Source organism: Nanorana parkeri, unplaced genomic scaffold (assembly GCF_000935625.1).
Source record: "Nanorana parkeri isolate BGI_ZX_2015 unplaced genomic scaffold, ASM93562v1 scaffold602, whole genome shotgun sequence".
Lineage (NCBI taxonomy): Eukaryota > Metazoa > Chordata > Amphibia > Anura > Dicroglossidae > Nanorana > Nanorana parkeri.
In genome coordinates, this window is record NW_017306870.1 from 160,025 (window position 1) to 179,230 (window position 19,206).

The following is a 19,206-nucleotide window of genomic DNA, read 5'->3' on the forward strand; positions in this document are numbered from 1 at the left end:
ACATTGCACATGGCAAGAAGAGAAGAACCGCTATTTCGTCTAGTACTTGCGGTCATGTGATAGAAAGAGGCGGAGACAACGCGGGACTTGCAATGTGGAAGTTTAGATAACAAAAAACGAGTCTTGAAACCCTGGACTACAAAGAACAACGAGGCCTGGGACAATAAAGCATAAACGAGGTTGAGGCTTGGAACGCTAAAATACAAACGAGAACGAGGCTTGGAATGCTGCAGTTGAGGCGGGAACGAGGCTTGGAGCACAGAAACAGGAAGGAGTTGTGAGAGAGCCAAGAGAGACTGAAGAGTTGTAGAAGAACGAGTCAGCTGAATGAATTACAAATCTCAGGAGGGAGAAGTAAGAGCTGAGAATCCAATGACAATTATTGTTTTATAAGAGAACGGGGAATGTAAACAGGAGACACAGCACTCATATATAAATACAGACTAGTGAAACATGTGACACACTTGGTAGGTGGTATGGGGGACTGTTAATAAGAGTTGAACAGCAGTTGTCAGTCTTTGGGGGACATTTATCAAGTCAATAAGCGACACAGCCAGGCTGCTGCTAACATAACAAAGTCTCTGTGACTCGTATAAGCCTCATTCTCACTGGCAAACCTGCGTTTATATGCACTTAGAATTTGTAAATGCATATAATGATATTTAATGGTATCATTCAAACTGGGCCCTTACCTGTGTTTAGGTGTGTTAAGTTTAGCTGCGTTTAGAGAAAATAAAACTCTTCGAGAAGGATTTATCAAAATTAGAGAAGCAGAATCTGGAGCAGTTGCCCATGGCGACCAATCAGCTTCTAGCTCTCATTTTCAAAGCTTAACTGAAGAGAGAAGCTTATTGGTTACTATGATCAGCTGCTCCAGATGTTGTCTGCTCCAGTTTTGATAAATCCCCCTTTTTGTGGCCAGATTCTGATTGCAAACACACGTGTTAACATTCTGCACACTCCATTTAGGTCCCTGCGCAACCTGCGGTGGCATCCACGATGCAGTGCAGCACATTTGCGCTCTATCCCAGTGCACAGCCCACTACGTTGTGGTGTGAATGAGACACATAGAAAATAAAACAAGCACTGTGTAAATTGTCAGTGCTATATAAATTACTGTAATACATAGTTTAAGCGTGTTGCTTATGTTAGGGATAAAAACAGGGAACATCTGATCATCAACATGTGTACAGTGTGTGAGAATTACAGCTGGAGGTCAGATACTGATAATTAGCTGAGACACATGCCAGAGGGTTCTAGGCCACATGAGTTCCCTGATCCTAAATGCCATGTCTTCTGGAGAATACTTGCCTTGTGATCTTTTTTTCCCCAGACACAGTACATCGCATGATGAAGATTTTAGTGTATTTTTGAAATGTCTCAATAACTACTTTAAAGGGTTAATAAACTCTCCAGCGCTTTTTTTTTTGCATATATCTACTGCTAGCAACCAGTAGATATATACAAAAACGTTAAAAAAAGAAACCCTTTCAAACAGGTTTAAACGTACCTCTTTCTTCGCCGCACGCTCCCGTCTGAACAGCTGAAGAGTCTCGGGTGGCAATGGATCTTGGGGCGGGCGCATGTGCACTTCAGATGTTCGGCCTGCAGGCGAGGAGAGACACAAGGTAAGTGTATGGAGCAGCGTGCACCCGCACAGACACCGTGGGACATAAGAGAAAAGGAGGACAGAGGAGTCAGTGCTGGATCGGAGGGAAAGCTGAAAACTACACTAAAGAAGAAGATGATTTAAGGTAAGTCCTTACACTAACATTGGGGGGAGGGGAAAAAAATTAGCCTTTAATGTCACTTTAAAAGAGAACTATGGGGTAAGTGTTTTTCTCGATAGTTGTCTTAAGGGTCACAGGAGGACATAAACTAGCGTCCTCCCATGACCCAGAGCTCAGTATACCGCGAGCTGCAGCTCGCGGTATACTGAGACCGCTGCAGCCGGGACGGATCCCGACATTACTGTCGATCCACACAGCTGCGTGAGTGACAGCTGGCTCTGCCTATCTAGAGGCAGAGCCAGCTGTACCTGCCCCCTCCCCGTCTGTTTCGCCAGTCAGCACTGAAGGATCGGAGAGGGGGGAATCCCTGCAGAATCCCCCGCTCACTTCCCGATCTATTGAGCCGATGTGTGGCAGTTTAATTGTCACACGTCGGCTCGAACTATGAGGTTGAGTGAAAATCACTCACCTCATAGTTCTCCTTTAAATGTATAATGCCCCAATAGGAATAACATCCCTTCACACTTATCAATTTTTCAAATACAATTTCAGAACTACAACACAGACATTGCCCCTTGTTTAATGAAAATGTTTCAGTAATGCATAGCCTCTAATTTAAAGGACCAAAACTTTTTCTCAATGTGCTATAATACCCAAATACCAACCCTTCTTATTGAGCTCCCAAAACTCTCTAATGGCCCATTACAATGGGCGGTCAATGGGAAGATGCTTCCTGCTCCTGACATTGCTGGAAAGTGTCTGTACTTGCCTATTAAAATGCCTTAAGATTCAGAGCTCTATAGAGAAGAAATGTAAAGCTATTTGGAGACTACATGTATGTCCTGCAGCCATTTTCCATTAGTAGAAAATTCAATTTAAAGCTGAACTCCAGGCAGATATAAAAATATGGTTCATTTAGAATGGCCCCCAAAGCATCTAGAGAACGCAGCTGCACTACAATGATATTCTTACATTGGTGCCCATATAAAATGAATGGAGTGCAATAAGGCAGTGGGTCTATAATATACAATTAAACCGCTTTCAACTCCTTTGTTATCCTAATGCAAGGGCAGGCAACCTTGGCCCTGCAGCTTTGGTGAAACTACAATTTGGTGAAACTACAAAATCCGACATGCCTTTGCCTTTGGGACTCATGTCTGTGGCTGTCAGAGTGTTTTATTGCCCCGTGGGACCTGTAGTTCCACAACAACTAGAGTGCCCAGGTTGCCTGCTTCTGCCCTAATGCAAGTCGATGTGAATCGGCCCTTACTGCAGTAGACAAAAAAAAAGAAATCGGGTGTCCTGCTTTGCCAGACAGCGCTGTGTGGCAGAGCTGTGTAAATCTCAGAACTGGATGAACAGAAATATAACTGATTTGGCAGGTAAACTAACTCCCAGATATGTATTTCATCTGTGTACTTAGCTGTTTGCCCAGAATTCAGCTTTACGTAATAGAGTAAATAAACTAATATCACATGAGAAATGTATAAAGCCCTATAATTGCGTCTTTTTGATGAAACTAGTGAGCCTGATGTATCTGCATTTCCTTGGTATATATGGAATTTTGTAATGCAATATGCACTGATTGCTTGTTTGTGTTACAGAGATGAAGTTAACTAAGGCACAGTATGATGAGATTGCTCGTTTCATCAGCAATTTGAAGCCTACACGGCAATGTATGAAGAAGTTGAAGGAGAGGTTTCCTCGGTGAGTAAGGTTTTTCATTTGTTCATTCTTCTTTTATCTTGAATACATTGCTTGTTATATTGTGCAATATAGTTCCAGCATTGAATCAGTCCAGACGATTTTTACATGCAGAGTTTTGACTGTGCGTGGCATCAGACAATCATATGGTTATTCTTAAAGCGAACCTGCTAAACTTTTAAAAGTGACATTTCTACCTAAGGGCAGACACCACCTAATGCATGCTTTTGTTAGTCAGAAAGCTCTTCCCTGTGCCCCGTTCTGAAACTGGTTTAACTTTGTTGCTAGTGACTTAACTTCCCAGAAGGGATGTCTCGATACCGAGATTGGTATCCTTGCCGATATTGGGCATTTCCACGTGTACTTGTAGTCGTGAAAATGCCCCGATACTAAAAACCGATACTGGAAGTGATTTGGCTGCCTAGCTCCAGCCCTCACTGCGGCCTGAGATGGTAATGGCGTCTGGAACGGGGTTGGGATTCCTCCTCTAATTATAAGGATACGGAGGGAAAGCGATCTCAACTTTGGGCTCCAGCGTGATGGGTGATCTAACTGATGGAGTGATCCTTCCTGCGCTGCACCACACCGGGCGACATCTGCTGCACCGATCTGCAGATTTCTAGAAACACTTCATCTGTATCGGATATGGTGGAGGAGAGCTGCTCATTCAACAGGATCGTCCACTGATGTTATAATGCCAGTAGGAAGATGAAAAGAAAATGAAAGTGATGTGAGAGCCCATAAAACAGAGAGGTAATACAGGGCTTTATATCGGGGAACGGAGCTCAGAAAAGTCTTGCAAGTAGATCAAAGTAACTGATTCTGTGCCAGGCTACAGTACAGCAGGGCAGACTCAGAGGAGAAATCCTGCTATGGGGCTCTGATGGGATGTGTCCGTGTCTGTGTGGAGGTGAGATGTGTCTGTGTGGTGTAAGCAAAGATGACAAAACTTCAGAAAAGTTTATGGGGAGGGTCAAGGTTCTGGCTTGGGTTGTAGTTGTCAGCTTTTCAAATGGAGCCCGCACAACCTCCTGAGACCCTGCACAACTCACCTGAGACCCGCAAGGGTTGCTCGTATTTGTAGTCATCTATAGCTGGTGGTATTCTGCGTTGCTGCATAATGTATTGCTACGATTTGTAGTCCCTCTGATCGCATTGCGGCCGGAGGGCGTGGCTACGGTGCCATTCACTTCAATGGCCCGCCACGCCCCCTCCTGCGTGGCAAAAAAGTGAGCCGGCCGCAATGCGAGGCAGTGCGTTCCGGCCAGAATCGGACCGGAACGCACTGCTTATGGTGTGAACTAACCCTAAGCTAACATCTATGGGTGTCGCCCGCTTCACCTGTTGCTTTATATACCTTGCTTCTTCCTGCCCAGCCTCCTATCTCTCCCAAAATTTAAATCCAGCTCGGACCTAACTGCCTTGCTTGAGCAAAACTCTTGTTTTCCCTGAGCTCCCATTTGTGCCTTTTGTTTCTGACCTGATTTTCCGTGGACTGACTTGGCTTTGTTCTCCTGATTACGTCTGTCTGCTGCCAGCTCTGACCTTTTGGCTCTTTTTTAAGGATTTCTGTTTTCTCTACTGCCATCTTGCCTTACCTGCGCTAACTTGAATGCAGCTATTTTCTCTCTCTAGTGTGTACGGGTATAATCCGCAGGCGAGCGGGGTGAACCCGGGGCATTCAGCTAAGCCCAAACTTCTGTGAGGGGTTTGTGGTGGAACATCAGCTGACCCTGCAACCGTGCAACCTGCTTGTTTGTTGGCTCACATACTGACAAGGTTTGAGACAAGGTACAGTATATTAACGTACTGGGCATATCAAGGAGTTACATGTATAGGTCAGCCGGAACATCATTTAACAGTAGCAGAATGCACAAGCTCTGTACCCTATTACATATCCAGTTAGAGGGTTAAGGGGTGTAGTCCAGACCCGAGTGGTAATAAGTCATTATCACAGACCAAATAGTGGAGAGTGTCATAATTTCTTCACTGCGCAACTGTGTCACACCACCGCAGTCATTTTATAAATAAAATACAGTTCACCAGTGCTAAACATTATATTCACAAGATTCCTAGGACAGAATAAAATGATTTTCCATACAGCATGGGCTGATCGTGGTAAATTCCAGTAACCCTCCCAGATCTAACCAATACAAGTAGTTATCTTAATAATCTTACCAGTTTGTAGGAAGATGGTGCTAAGGTGGGGGATTCCAGCCATTGTGTCAATATCTTTTCAAATTTAGCAGGATATCCCCTGTGTTAGGTTAGGTTAGATAGGTAAGCTTTCTTTCCAGGAGGAAGTTAACCTTGTTCGTCCACTGGGTGAATGAAGGTGGGATGGGCAATGTCCATTTCTGTGCTATCAGTTTACAAGCTACCAAAAGTAGTGAAAATGTGAATATTCTACTGGGACTTTTAATATATTCACAAGTCTAATAGAATAAAATCAATCTCTTTTTAATTAAAGGAGAACTATGGGATTAGGGCTTTTGCCCATAGTTCTCCTAAGGGTAACGGGAGGACACAAACTAGCATCCTCCCGTCACCCTAAGCTCAGTATACCGCGAGCTACAGCTCGTGGTATACTGAGACGCCGCAGCCGCAACGGATCCCGACAATTATGTCTGGATCCACCCAGCTCCGTAAGTGACAGCTGGCTCTTCCTATCTAGAGGCAGAGCCAACTGTACCCGCCCCCTCCCCTGTCCGTTCCGCCAGTCAGCGCTGGAGGATCGGACAGGAGAGGGGGGAATCCAGTCCCTCCCCTGTCACGGCTTTTTGCCATCACAGGATCGAGAAGTGAGCGAGCGCCCGTATTTGTTGGCTCACTTCCCGATCTACTGAGCCGACCTGTGACAGCTTCATTGTCACAGATCGGCTCAGATTATAAGGCTGATGGAAAATCACTCACCTCATAATTCTCCTTTTAAACTGAATTCTCATAAAAAAACAAAACATAAAACCATGCATATAATACATGCCAAAGGGTCAATATACAGACATATATATTTCACCTGTTCATATGTTTATACAGATGATGTATTCATCACTTTGTAAATTCTTGTGTAGGTAATACAGTAGTTACTTTCCTACATGTTTCATTTCAACTGGTTTCAGTGAACAATATCTGCATCAGGAGGAAATGGAGCCTGGCTGATTGGAAAGGAAGCTGGCTCCATGCTCCCTCGGCACTGCCGACCAGAGGGAGATCTCCTTCTGGCTGGAAGGTCCGGTATCAGAGGTAAGTATTGGAGCGTTTGGGTGAGTACTCGTACTCGGCCATATACTCTGTATCGGTACCGATACTAGTATCGGTATTGGTGCATCCCTAAAACAAATCTTCCAAATTCAGTGCCCCACCACTAATATTCCCCCGGGGAGTGCTCTTTCTAGATTCAGTGAACTCATCAAATGAGGTAGACCACAAGTTATAATTAACTAATGGCATATAATATCTGCTACAAACACTCTTATTACTCCTCCACCTCTCCTTAATGGATCACAGTATACTCCATATACATACAAATCAATCTTGGACAATTTTCCTTAGGTGGCTGCTTCTTCTAATATCATCCTATTCAACACTGTGTGCATGGGTCCATATTATACAATATTGGGCATTCGGGTCTGTGTGCTATAGAACTATACAGATCTAAACACATCATTTTTTTTAAACCTGTGTTCATGGGCCCTAAAGAGTCCAAGAGTAAAACAAATAAAGTGACAAGTTCAAGTCTTTCATAAGTAAGCTTGCACAGTTATCATTGTTTGAGACTAAAGACTCAGTTCACAAAGCTATCACATTGGGATAAGTATGCTTATTTTTAAAAAACCATGTTGGTTGTTTTTTTTATTTTCTTTTGTTTTTTTCTTAGTTCAATAAAATGTGAGAATTACAGTCACATGGCTAATTGCCTTAAGCTGGCTGTACACCAGTAGCATTTTTTGCTTTGAAAACTTTCATTTTTAGAACATTTGGTTGATTCTAATGGTTAGTGAAGTTGTCTGAAAAAACTAAATTCTAACCGTGAATGTGATTTCTTTTCAGGAAAAATTGTACAAATTGCAATGTGCGTATGCTAGGAACAAAATAAACGTATTTAATATGTCTTCCATTCAAGGAACAGGTCTGGGTGAAATTTTCAAGGGCTTTCAAATGAAATTAGTTGACTCAATGATGGCAAGATTGAATGCTCTGATGAACGTTTTCGTATGAACATTCAAACAAAGTATGGCTTCTTTAGTCTAGTGTTAAAGCTTTGTGACTTGAGAATGATATGCTTAACTTTATATGTTTCTCCTAAATATTATTAAACCCAAGCTGTCCTTATTTGGTTACAAAGGTGTTTAGACCTCGCCAACTGTAGCTCAGTGCTGGTGTTGGTGGGTGTTGCTTTGCTTATTCAGGAGAGGAGTGACTCAATCTTGTAAACCTGCTAATCCAGAAGTGAGAGTGTGACCCCCTCATATTGCCCACAGCAACTGTTCACACTCAGAAACACAAGTGCAGAGATGTTGCCTATATGATTCCCAAAAGATAACAGGTCTTGGGGGGAGTTAAAAAAGGGAAATACGTCAGTTTTGTGGTGTAAATATTGGCACGTTTTCTTTCAAATTAACAATGTTATATGTCTATATGGAGTTGCACCAGTGCTGTTTATAAAAATATCGGATCATGTGCACCAAAATAATGAAGGACTTGTGCCAATGTTCTAATTTTGAAGCAGTCCTTAAATATACACCATTACCGAGTGGTATAAATACTGTAGTGAGGAGGGGGGACAACGATCATCAGCACTGCAGCTAGGAGAGGAAAGGGGGATGTGTATAGAAGGCCAGCAAGGTGCAGCAATGCAGGAAGGAGAGGGCAAGACAAATTAGAATGATCCCAGTGGAAGATTACCTTAAATTTACCCCAACATTTTGTAAGTGCACTTGGATCTGGCACACCCCCACCATGTGTCAAATCAATGAATTGCCATGCACCAATTTTATTAATTTCAGCATGTGTCAGTCTTTGCCTCCAGCATCCAACAAAATCGAGTTATACGTTTTTGGTGGACTTACCCTTTATCATCACAGCATCATGTCTCATTTTTGGGGAGACGCTTGTTTTTAGGTGGCAAACCTCCTTTGTAGTGCATATTTCAATAAAAATTCTGTAAGCGCTAGCCATGTTTTGTTTCTTGTGTTAGCAAATGTTACCAAAGGCCCTATTCCCACTAGTTGCTATATGAGCCCGTGCAAAACATGTCAAAAACACATGTTGTGCTTGCGGTGCCTTTCATTGTTAATGGCACCCCAAACATGCCAAGCAAGATGCATAAAGCTTGAAGCTCAAAGAGGTGCTGGAGCTTCTTTGCCGTGCATAGAGCAGCCCATTGCAAGAAAACATGCAACGTGATAAACTCGCAAGAAATGGGGCTTAATAATTGGAAAAACTTAATGCTTTTAATTTTTAGGAGTTAATTGTTTTCCAGCAATGTCCAGGGCTGGTAAGCACTGCACTATCTGTGTACACTTTGGTCATAGCGGTGTTCTAGTGCCTGCTACTTAAGCGGAATAAAAGTCATATTCACCTAAAGTGTTTCTGGCATGGTACCAAAGGGGTTAATTGAAATGATGTGGATTGTTAGAGTTATTATGCAAATTGCCCCCCATGAATAGTGATTTTGTTGAGGTACCCTCTCTCCGGCAGTGCCCAGAAGCTATAAAAGCGATGGGTTATATTCTCAGTGATAATCTCCAAGTCGCAGAGTAAAACTCTTCTCTGTTCTGCTGCCAGAAAAATGTTGGCAAAGGCTGTGCTTGTGTTTACTCATCCAGAGTATTTGAAGAGGAAGCTAATATCATGTAGCATTAGCTTGCACTTCAGGGTCCATTTAGCTAAGCTGGCAAACGGGCCAAGGCTATACCAGTAACTAAAAGGTACATGAGGGAGTCAGTGTGGTTTTTCTGGCATAACGAGCTGCTTGGTTGTAATTATCAAATTGGGAGCGATTCACTCAGCTAACAGTTTCAGTGTTTTGTGCTGGAATGTGATACAGAGGGAGGAGAAAGATAACATCGCCTCTTACTATATCTGCTATCTGCGTCTAGAACTAAAGCGTAAAAAATAGCTTAACTAATACATTTTCATTAAAGCGCACAGAGGCAGTTTAATACCCTGTTTCCATGAAAATAAGACCTACCCCGAAATTAAGACCAAGTACCATTTTTGGGAATTGCTAAAATATAAGACCTACCCTGAAAATAAGACCTAGTTATGACCATTCCTAGGGCCGGTGGTGGCATAAGGGGGAACTTGAAGAGTCGCGGGAGAGGCGGGAGAGAATCAGCGGTGCCAACGAAGCCAGCGCTAGGGGAAGCGAGGCGGGAGCAGAGCCGCATAAGCCGATGCTTCCTCTATAGCGCCGGCTCCAGTCACAGGCGAAGTGATACCAAATGCACTCCGCCTGTGAGGTAGTAGAAGTGCGCTTCGCTCATTCTGGCCAGCGATTGGTTACCAAATTGCGCTTGGGAAGGTACGACACCCCTGATTGCCCTGATCACCCTATTCTTAACTTTGCCATTTTGGATTATTTAATTTGGATTTGCATTAACTTTGGATTGTTATAAATAAAAAAAAAGAAAATAAGACCTCCCCCGAAAATAAGACCTAGTGTGTTTTTTTTTGAGCCAAAAAAAATATAAGACAGTGTCTTATTTTTGGGGAAACACGGTAATTGCATTGCTTGGAATGTGTTTCATGTCGCTTTGGCCATCTATGAAGTAGTATAATTGATAACTATAAATGTGTTACCTTGCGTGGCCTGAGATTGGACCAGTTTGGATCAAGGTGGACAAGTGAATTCAGGATTCAGGAAGCAGTCAGTCTCGGAGCCAGCGGACATTTTAACAGGTTTTGTAATTTTGCTTGTAGCTGCTTTCAATCCTCCCTTAAAGAGAACCAGTCATGACAGGAATTTTACAAGAATCTAAATATTTGGTAACCTGCAATTTGCCCATGCTTGATAGAAGTAGCAGGTCTTAGGGTACGTTTACACCAGATGCAGTGCGTTCCGGTCCAATTCTGGCGAACGCAAATAAAGACCCCACATTTTTTTCAAGGTGGGCTTCCTCATAATACCTACCATGCACTTTTTTTTTTTTTTTAAACTTGGGGTCCCTCCTAACTTTCTTACCAGACCTAAAGGGTCTGTCTGATATGGATCAGGAGGGGAACCCCACCCTGTTAAAAAAAAAAAAAAAATTGTTTTAATTTTTTTTTGTTTGTTCTGCTCTCTACCTCGGAGGTATCAAACAGAATAACCTGAGCCAATTTCTGCTGCATTTAGCTATTACCTCACTGCCATTCAGGCCCCAATGAGAATAGGGGCCAACGGCAGCGAGTGAACTGCCAGGTATTCGGCTCAGTCGATCCAGATGTTGGATCGGCTGAGGCGAACACGTTCTGCACTTCGGTTAAGCCAGTCATGCTGAGCATCTTCGGCTGGACCGAAGGGAGCCGAAGCCAGCCGATGTATGGCTTAAATCAGCCGTACAGGGCTGAAGTGAATAGCCGAACGACTTATTTCACTTCAGCTCAGTTATTCACTCGGCTGCAATCGGCAGCTTAGTGAATAACCCTATAGTGATGTTTTCTCACATTTGACTGCAAAAATGGAAACACCTTTAAGCTGACCATACGTTACTCTAATTTCTGATGATTCCAAGTGAAATGTCAGAAATTCAAACTGTGGGTGGCCCTGTTGGTACCACCCGGCTTGACAAAAATTGATTTTCAAATCGGCTTCTGTTGCAGGTGCCAGGTTGAAATTGTTGCCTGAACAGTGACTGCATCCAGTCAAATGCATCCACTATTTGGATATTCTTAGCCGATTGTCCCACCAGCTGCTGAATTCAATATATCCTTTAAAATGATTGTAAGTGATAACTTTCTTGTAAAGTCAGTTTATGGTAATGTGCTTTTTCTCTTATAAGTTGAAGTTCATGATTCCTGGTTCCAATGAAGCTATAGACTATTTTCAGTGAGCGTGTTTTTCAGTTATTTTTGTAACATTTGATTGCAAGAGAACCAGTCACTAATGCAAAATTAATAAACACTCTTGATGCCTACCGACACATGGGCTATCGCAGTCCTGCACGTCAAGTGCACACTGGACTCTATTTTACCTCAATATTAAGATATGTGCCTTAATTGTACTATGCTGTATTGATTGAAACCTTAAAGGCCCATCGGTTATGAAAGTCATTCTTTGTATACACCTGTGCAATTAACAGGTCTTGGGCCATGTTTTGTTCTTTCTATGATTACTTTTGGTACATTCCTTTTGTATGGATCTCACGACTGCTGTTTCCATTACCTGTATTGTGCAAAACCTTGAATAAAAAACTATGGTTAAAAATAAATAAATTAATAAACACTCTCAGATGTTTCTTAAGTCACAGTGATTAATAGTTCTGCCAAAAAGAAATATAAAGTCTACATTGCCATGCCGTTGGTCCTGCTCCTTGGTGCTGCTGTTTTGAATCTGCAGGGACTTCACCTTTTGGATTGCTCCATTTCCTGCTCACTGAACTAAATATTTTTGTAAGAAAAGCGTTTCTTCCACAATCTGTTCACCAATACACAAATGCAAACACTTCAGAGAGCTCCGGGCCTGCATTTACAGAAGAAACTCACCTTGGAGCTATAGGAGGTGGAGTACCAACTTGCACAGCATGGATTTAAGCAGTGAGGTTGGAGCTTCATAGTGGATTTCTAAATGCCATCATTTGCTGTAGGGCAGCGGTTCTCAACCTGTGGGTTGCGACCCCATCGGGGGTCGAATGACGATTTGCCAGGGGTCGCCCGGGAGTCTCCCGCTATTAGATAGCTGCTCCCGGCCGCTCGGGAGAGAAATACTGTCTCCCGGAAAGGTTTACTCTGTTCGATCGAGCAGAGTAACCCTTTCCCTGCGATCATTTTTGTTTTTTCTGACATCGGGGGCCGCCGTAAGTCAGAAAAAACAAGCCACCATAGGAATGCATAGATTCCTATTGGCTATTTCACTTTGTAATATATGTAATATTTTAGGGCCATCAATCACTGTTAACACTAAACTGATGAAAACTTTTCAAGCATTGCCTGTAGGAAATGTGGGGTATTGTAGTCTTTTGCAATTTCACGAGTGCACACAATTTTTAAGGCTTGACATGACCCCATCTTTTGTATTTTACCAAAAGTGGGTATTATATTGTGTGTTTGTGCACTAAATTTCATTTTCATTTATTTCATTTTTAAAAATACTGGTTTTGATAAACATTTGCGCAAATACCGTGCAACATTTTAAGAAAAAGCATTTTTTATGCTGTATGGCTTCTCCTTTCAGAAAATATATAATTGTTTGGGGATTTTAAGCTGTTTTCTAGCCAAAAATTCAGATTTGATCATGTGTGTGCAAAAATTAAGAAATTGCTCAGGACAGCAAGTAGTTAAAGTTGTTAAATGAGTCTCTGTAACCAAGGCCTACATGAAGAGGAGGAGAATACTAATATACACTATATTGCCAAAAGTATTGGGACGCCTGCCTTTGCAGGCACATGACCTTTAATGGCATTCCAGTCTTAGTCTGTAGGGTTCAATTTTGAGTTGGTCCACCCTTTGCAGCTATAACAGCTTCAACTCTTCTGGGAAGGCTGTCCACAAGGTTTAGGATTGTGTCTATGGGAATGTTTTGATCATTGTTCTAGAAGCGCATTTGTGAGGTCAGGTACTGATGTTGGACGAGAAGGCCAGGCTCGCAGTCGCCACTCTAATTCATCCCAAAGGTGTTCTATCGGGTTGAGGTGAGGACTCTGTGCAGGCCAGTCAAGTTCCTCCACCCCAAATTCGCTCATCCATGTCTGTGCTCTGTGTACTGGTGCGCAGTCATGTTGGAACAGGAAGGGGCCATCCCTAAATTGTTCCCACAAAGTTGGTAGCATGAAGTTGTCTAAAATGTCTTGTTATGCTGATGCCCTAAGAGTTCCTTTCACTGGAACTAAGGGGCCAAGCCCAACCCCTGAAAAACAACCCCACACCATAATCCCCCCTCCACCAAACTTTACACTTGTTACAAGGCAGTCAGGTAAGTACCGTTCTCCTGGTAACCGCCAAACCCAGACACGTCTATCAGAATGCCAGACAGAGAAGCATGATTCGTCACTCCAGAGAACAGGGCTCCATTCCTCTAGAGTCTAGTGGCGGCGTGCTTTACACCACTGCATCCGACGCTTTGCTTTGCACTTGGCAACCTCTCACAGTACCACGCTTGAATTCACTGAGCCCCTTAGAGAGCGACCCATTCTTTCACAAATGTTTGTAGAAGCAGTCTGCATGCCTAGGTGCTTGGTTTTATACACATTATTCAATAAATACGTGATGCCAATTGTAAAAGTCCTGAATGAAGTATCCATTTGGGGCCATGACCTAAATGGGACCTATCCATTTGGGTCAGTGGATACTTAAAGTGGACCTTTACCCCCTTTTACTAAAAATCATAGCAGCATGCATCTCTGCATGCTGATTTAAAATAATCTTACATTCATTAGTTAAACAAACTTGTTTTTCATTTACTTACAAATAGAGTTCATCTACTTCCTGGTCCAGTTTTGGTACAAATGATGTAAGTGCCAAAGTGTTGCATCCTGGGAGGGTTACATCAGCAGATCATTGCTTGGAAATCTCATCTGCAATTTCATGAGATCTCAGGGAAAGGCATTTTCCTTCCCTGAGATAATGTGCATGGTCACATGTCCTAGTCACATGTGCCAGAGTTCCAGGAAGTAAAGGGAGATCTAGTAATCTGCCCTTAGCACAAATCGTACAGACTCAGAAGACTGGGAAAGAAAAGAGAAATAAGGAATGCAAAGCCTGCAATTATCTAGAAATGTTTGTAGATTGTCATCACTAAACATTTCTGAGGCCAGGTTCACACCTGGGTGATCCGTGACCGCACAGCAATCGTGCACGATACCGCACAGTTTGCCACGTGGTCACAGAGTCGCCCATCACCGACGATCGCACTGTGGGTGACATTATTTTCGAATGGCACCCCAGCCGCGCATCGTGTATCGCAAAAAAAAGGTACATGTACCTTTTTTCTGCGATTACAACGCAGATGTACTCCATACTCCATTGAAATCAATGGGGCTGCGCAGCAATCGCTGTCTGCAATTGTGCATGACCATGCGATCTCAAGACGCGCGTCCCGTTTCACACTGGTCTGCACCAGCCCGAAAGGTGTTTTTTTGGTTATTTAAAGATATGGGTAAAGGTCCACGTTAAGCTGTGTTATTCCAGCACACAAACATAAGATATAGTGACCACAGGAAAGGAAGTCTGCTTGTAAATTAGCCACGATCACATGTGAGTTTTTCTAAACTAAGTTGTATTGTTTTATGATATATTTGTTTGTAATATATTGATAGATTATATACAACACTTGGTTTAGGCCCTTCACTCTTTTTCTCATGTTTTTTTTTTTTTTTGCTCATGCTGACATGGATCTATTAATGCAGTATATGGAAAAGCAGCCTCACATATCTGGCTTTCACACAGAACTGTTTTTATACCAGTGTTGCTGCAGATTGGGGACTAGAGGCTGGGGTTCTGCTTTCTATAACCAAGAGCTAATCATTTTACTGTATCTCTAGAAACTGTAGAAGCAGGATTCTTGGTTGACCTACCAAAAAATAAATAAAAGACAGGGACGATGTCTAATGATGCCTGTAGTGTTTGGGTGATCTATTATACACTTACTATCACTGTAGAAACAAATTAAAGCTGAACTACAGGCAAACCACTAAATGTACACAGAAAATACATATAAAATAGCTCTTTAACCTGCCAAAGGATTTACATTTCTGTCTATCCAGTCCTAAGATTTAAAAACTTCTGAAACAAAGCACAGCCCTGTCAGGTAGGGCAGAATACTTTATTTTTCGCTGTTGCAGTTACGCAACACTTCTAGGTCTTATCCCTCCCCACTGTATGACTGCCTAATGAAAGACAAAGCAGGATACCAATGACTTCATCTCTTGGCCACTCTGCCATCTCTTCACATATCAGCATGGTTCTTATTGGCAGATGAGCATGACAGCACAACTGATTGGCTCTTTCTGTAAATTCTGAGCAGTGCACAGATACCAAGTCAAATTCAGGTGCTTGCAATGCATGCATTTCAAAAGTATATGATATGATGTATTAATAAGTAAACCGCTGAATTAATTTGTGTCTTTTTATATCTATGTGGAGTTCAGCTTTAACATCGTGAGAGTGGACCACACACTGACTTTGCTGCTTACCGAAAACTGTAGCAGGAAAATATTTTTTTATATAAAAGTTAGTTTAGGTTCAGCATTTGAAACAGACAGTGGAATAGACTAAAAACAGTTATTGTTCTGTTGTATGACAAGCACTTCCCCCATTTAGACTAATGTTGATGGGAATGGGCCGTCTGCACCAGTGACCACAGCTGTAATGATGAAATGAACTGTTATGTCTTTACATGGAACAACTCCTCATTATTCTTATCAATTGTGTTCTTCAGATTGTGTTTCGCAGGTTGTAACAGGATTTTTTTTAAGATAAGTGTCTAGTGTTTTGGTTTTGGAACCCAAATTGGCCAATGCCAATTATCTTGTGAGTGTCCTGAGGGACTAAGATTCAAGCCTAACTTCATTTCACTTTGGACAAGTCACTTTGTCACATTGTACGGCATTAGATTGTATACTCCTTAGGGTACAGACACATTCCTTCTCTTTGCTATAAATCTTTAGGCCTGTTTCTTTACAATAGCAATTCTGAGCCTTGCATTGGTTATGATTCGTGCATCGTTGTGTTCCACACTTCTCATTGATTCCAAATTAGGAGGAGCTGACATGAGGCATCCATCATATGCTAGCCAGGCTGCTATGTGTGTGAGGACCACTCACATAGTAAATACTTGCCTCCCACAGAGACAAGCATCTGATGGCAGCACGTCTGTAAGTGGCCTGTCACAGTCACTGCCTCCATGCTATATAGACAACATTTTTAATATCTGTTATAATAGATAGAAAGATAATGTACTTTTGGTTTTCTTAGCTGGAAGCTTTTAACTCACCCATTACCAAGTGGAGCTAAATCCTTAGTGGGAATGCGTCAAAAATGTCAGGGCTATATTGAAAACCCAATGATGCTTAGTGTTTTATGAGTCTAAATATTAGTTTTATGGCTACAAGTATTGCCACTTGTGGTTACTTGTTTTTTAATGAATTTCATAAGTGAATGTAAGATGGGAATACAAATAACACATCGGTAAAGACTAACTTTTATATACCAACTACTGACTGAAAGACTGTTGCACACCAAGGGCTAAACTAAACTGGTAATATTTGTACATACGTGTTTAAAAGCTGAGTTGACCCAAAAGTGATGGTTATAGTAGGCTTCTTTTATTTCATGGAGATCTCCTCCCTAGTATTTCTAAGTCTATTTCACTTCAGAGTATAATTTCCTTTTTTTATTTTTATTTCTCTTTACTGTGGAAAAAAAAAAATCTCAACAGGGAGAGTGAGACCTCTCATACCTCCCCACAGGCTGTGATATCTGGTAATTCAGTTGAAGAGGCCTTGGTTGATTTACCAAAAGAAAATAGACTGTTCACTTTGCAACAAAATTTGCACTTTGCAGGGTAAGTTTCCATACATTGCTATACTTTTCTCGTTCAACCTGGGGGCTGAACGAAAAAAATAGAGCAGGTTCCTCCATCAACACTACGAGTGTGTCGATCGAGGAATCGCCGCTGTTTCCATTGTATTCCAACAGCGGCCGACAGCCACTGTCAGAATACCCGAACAGAGCCGGCTCATTAGCTGTCAGCTCTGTTCGTACAAAGCTTTTCCCTCGGGCTCCTTCGATCAGCTCCTTCGATTCCTCAAGAATCAGCCTAAATTTGCACAGTGTATGGCAACCTTTAAGGTGCCCATACACCTTACAATTATCTAGAGATTGTTGTCTGTGGTTGCGTTTTCGTCTGAAAATCTGCCAGTTGATGGGAAGTACACAACTTCAATTACTGTACAACTGGCAGATTTTTGTCTTTCAAGCAGGCTAGGAAACTTTTGTCTAGTTGGACGAAAATAGACAAGTTAGTGGCGTTGTTGTACAACAAAAATCTCAAGAAGAAAACGTGTCCTTTTGATCGATGAAAATCGGCCAGGTGGTGGTGCTGACGAGCGTTAATTGCGAACTAAATTGGTCTGTGCATGATGGGCTAGTTGTAAGAACATTGAAGGAGGGTGAGGTGTCTGGACAAAAAAAAGTTGTACAATGGTTGTAAGGTGTATGGCCACCTTTTAGGTTAGTGAATGTGGGGAAAGTTCACTTTGTAAAGAATACCCAATCAGGTGCGAGGAAAATAAAAAAACACATTTATTTTTAAACATGATTGGGTGATGGAAGTCAGCAGAGCTTCCCCTCAATCAATAAACTAAGGGCAAACTTCCCCTGCAAAGTGAACACCCTGGGTGCCTTGGCTGTAGAACATCAAGATATGGAAACATTGGAGGGTTATGCAGTTAGTTGGCATCTAGTGTACAAAAACACAGATATGGCGGACTGACCCTCGTGGTAGCTTACAATTTTTGTAAAGATTCGAGATTTGTTAAATTCATGAAATATAATGTAAAGCCAAACTTTTTTTTTTTAATAAATTCTTTATTGAACAGTTACGTAACATATCAGCAGACAAGGGTGTCACATGTTATCACAACATAAATACAGAGTGTATTTCTCAGAATGTACAAGTGTCACATGAGATCACAACAAAAATACAGAGAACTCTGATAATGGTAATAAACATACAAATCGACTACGGCATTTCAAACATTTGATCGCACGACTAGCCCTCGTATCCGCGAGAGTCTTGCCAGTGGTTGATCAGGGCGCATTGCCACCGCGCGCGAGCCAGAAGTGCTACCAAATGACATTTTAGGGTCCGTCTGGCTTAGCGGGGCGTCCACAGTGGGATTACCGTAGTGACCTCTACTGTAGGTCGGGGGTTGGGTAGAGGAAGGGGACATACAATAGGTGGACAGGGGGTTTGAGGACGGAAGGGAGCAGAGGGGGGGGGGACAAGCTAGGATTGTGACCTCTTTCCTCAGGCGGCCATGATGTTTTGGTATTCGGCCGTTGCGGTGAATTCGTCCCAGTAAAACCAGGTGGTGGCAAATTTGGCGGAGGTACCTCTAATGGAGCTAGTCAGGTCCTCCATGGTTCTGATATCATTCACTTTGGTAAACCAGAGCCGTATCGAAGGTGGGGTCTCCTGTTTCCATAGGATAGGGACACATGCGCGTGCCGCATTCAGCAAGTGTACCAGCACTGACCTGGAATACCCCTTCAGTGGGAATGAGTTATGGTGGAGGAGAAAGAACGCTGGGTCCTCCGGGATGTGGTGGTCCGTAAACTTCTGGGCTATCTGCCGGACCCGTGACCAAAAGGGTGTCAGTCTCGGGCAGGACCAGAAAATATGGAGCATATCTGCGGGAGAGGAGGTGCACCGCCAACACTCATCTGGTACCCCATTGTACATCAGGTGAAGTCTGCGCGGAGTTCTGTACCAGCGGGTCAAGATTTTATAGCCCGATTCCTGGTATTTGTTGCATATGGACGACTTCAGGGAGAGCCTCAAGAGTTTAGCCCTGTCCTCGTGAGAAAACTGGGTCCCCAGCTCCCTCTCCCACTGCCTAAAAAAGGACAA

The 19,206-nt window shown here is 42.6% G+C and overlaps 1 protein-coding gene across 1 annotated transcript in view; it reads left to right on the forward strand.

Moving 5' to 3' along the window:
* Positions 1 to 268: 268 nt before the first annotated feature.
* Positions 269 to 19,206, forward strand: part of CUNH15orf41 (chromosome unknown C15orf41 homolog) — a 307,340-nt gene continuing 288,402 nt past the window's right edge. Inside the window, exons 1-2 of the mRNA XM_018562822.1 lie at positions 269 to 354; positions 3,335 to 3,437. Of these exons, the coding sequence (XP_018418324.1) occupies positions 3,337 to 3,437 (101 nt within the window). The 5' untranslated portion in view covers positions 269 to 354; positions 3,335 to 3,336. The remainder of the gene's footprint in view (positions 355 to 3,334; positions 3,438 to 19,206) is intronic.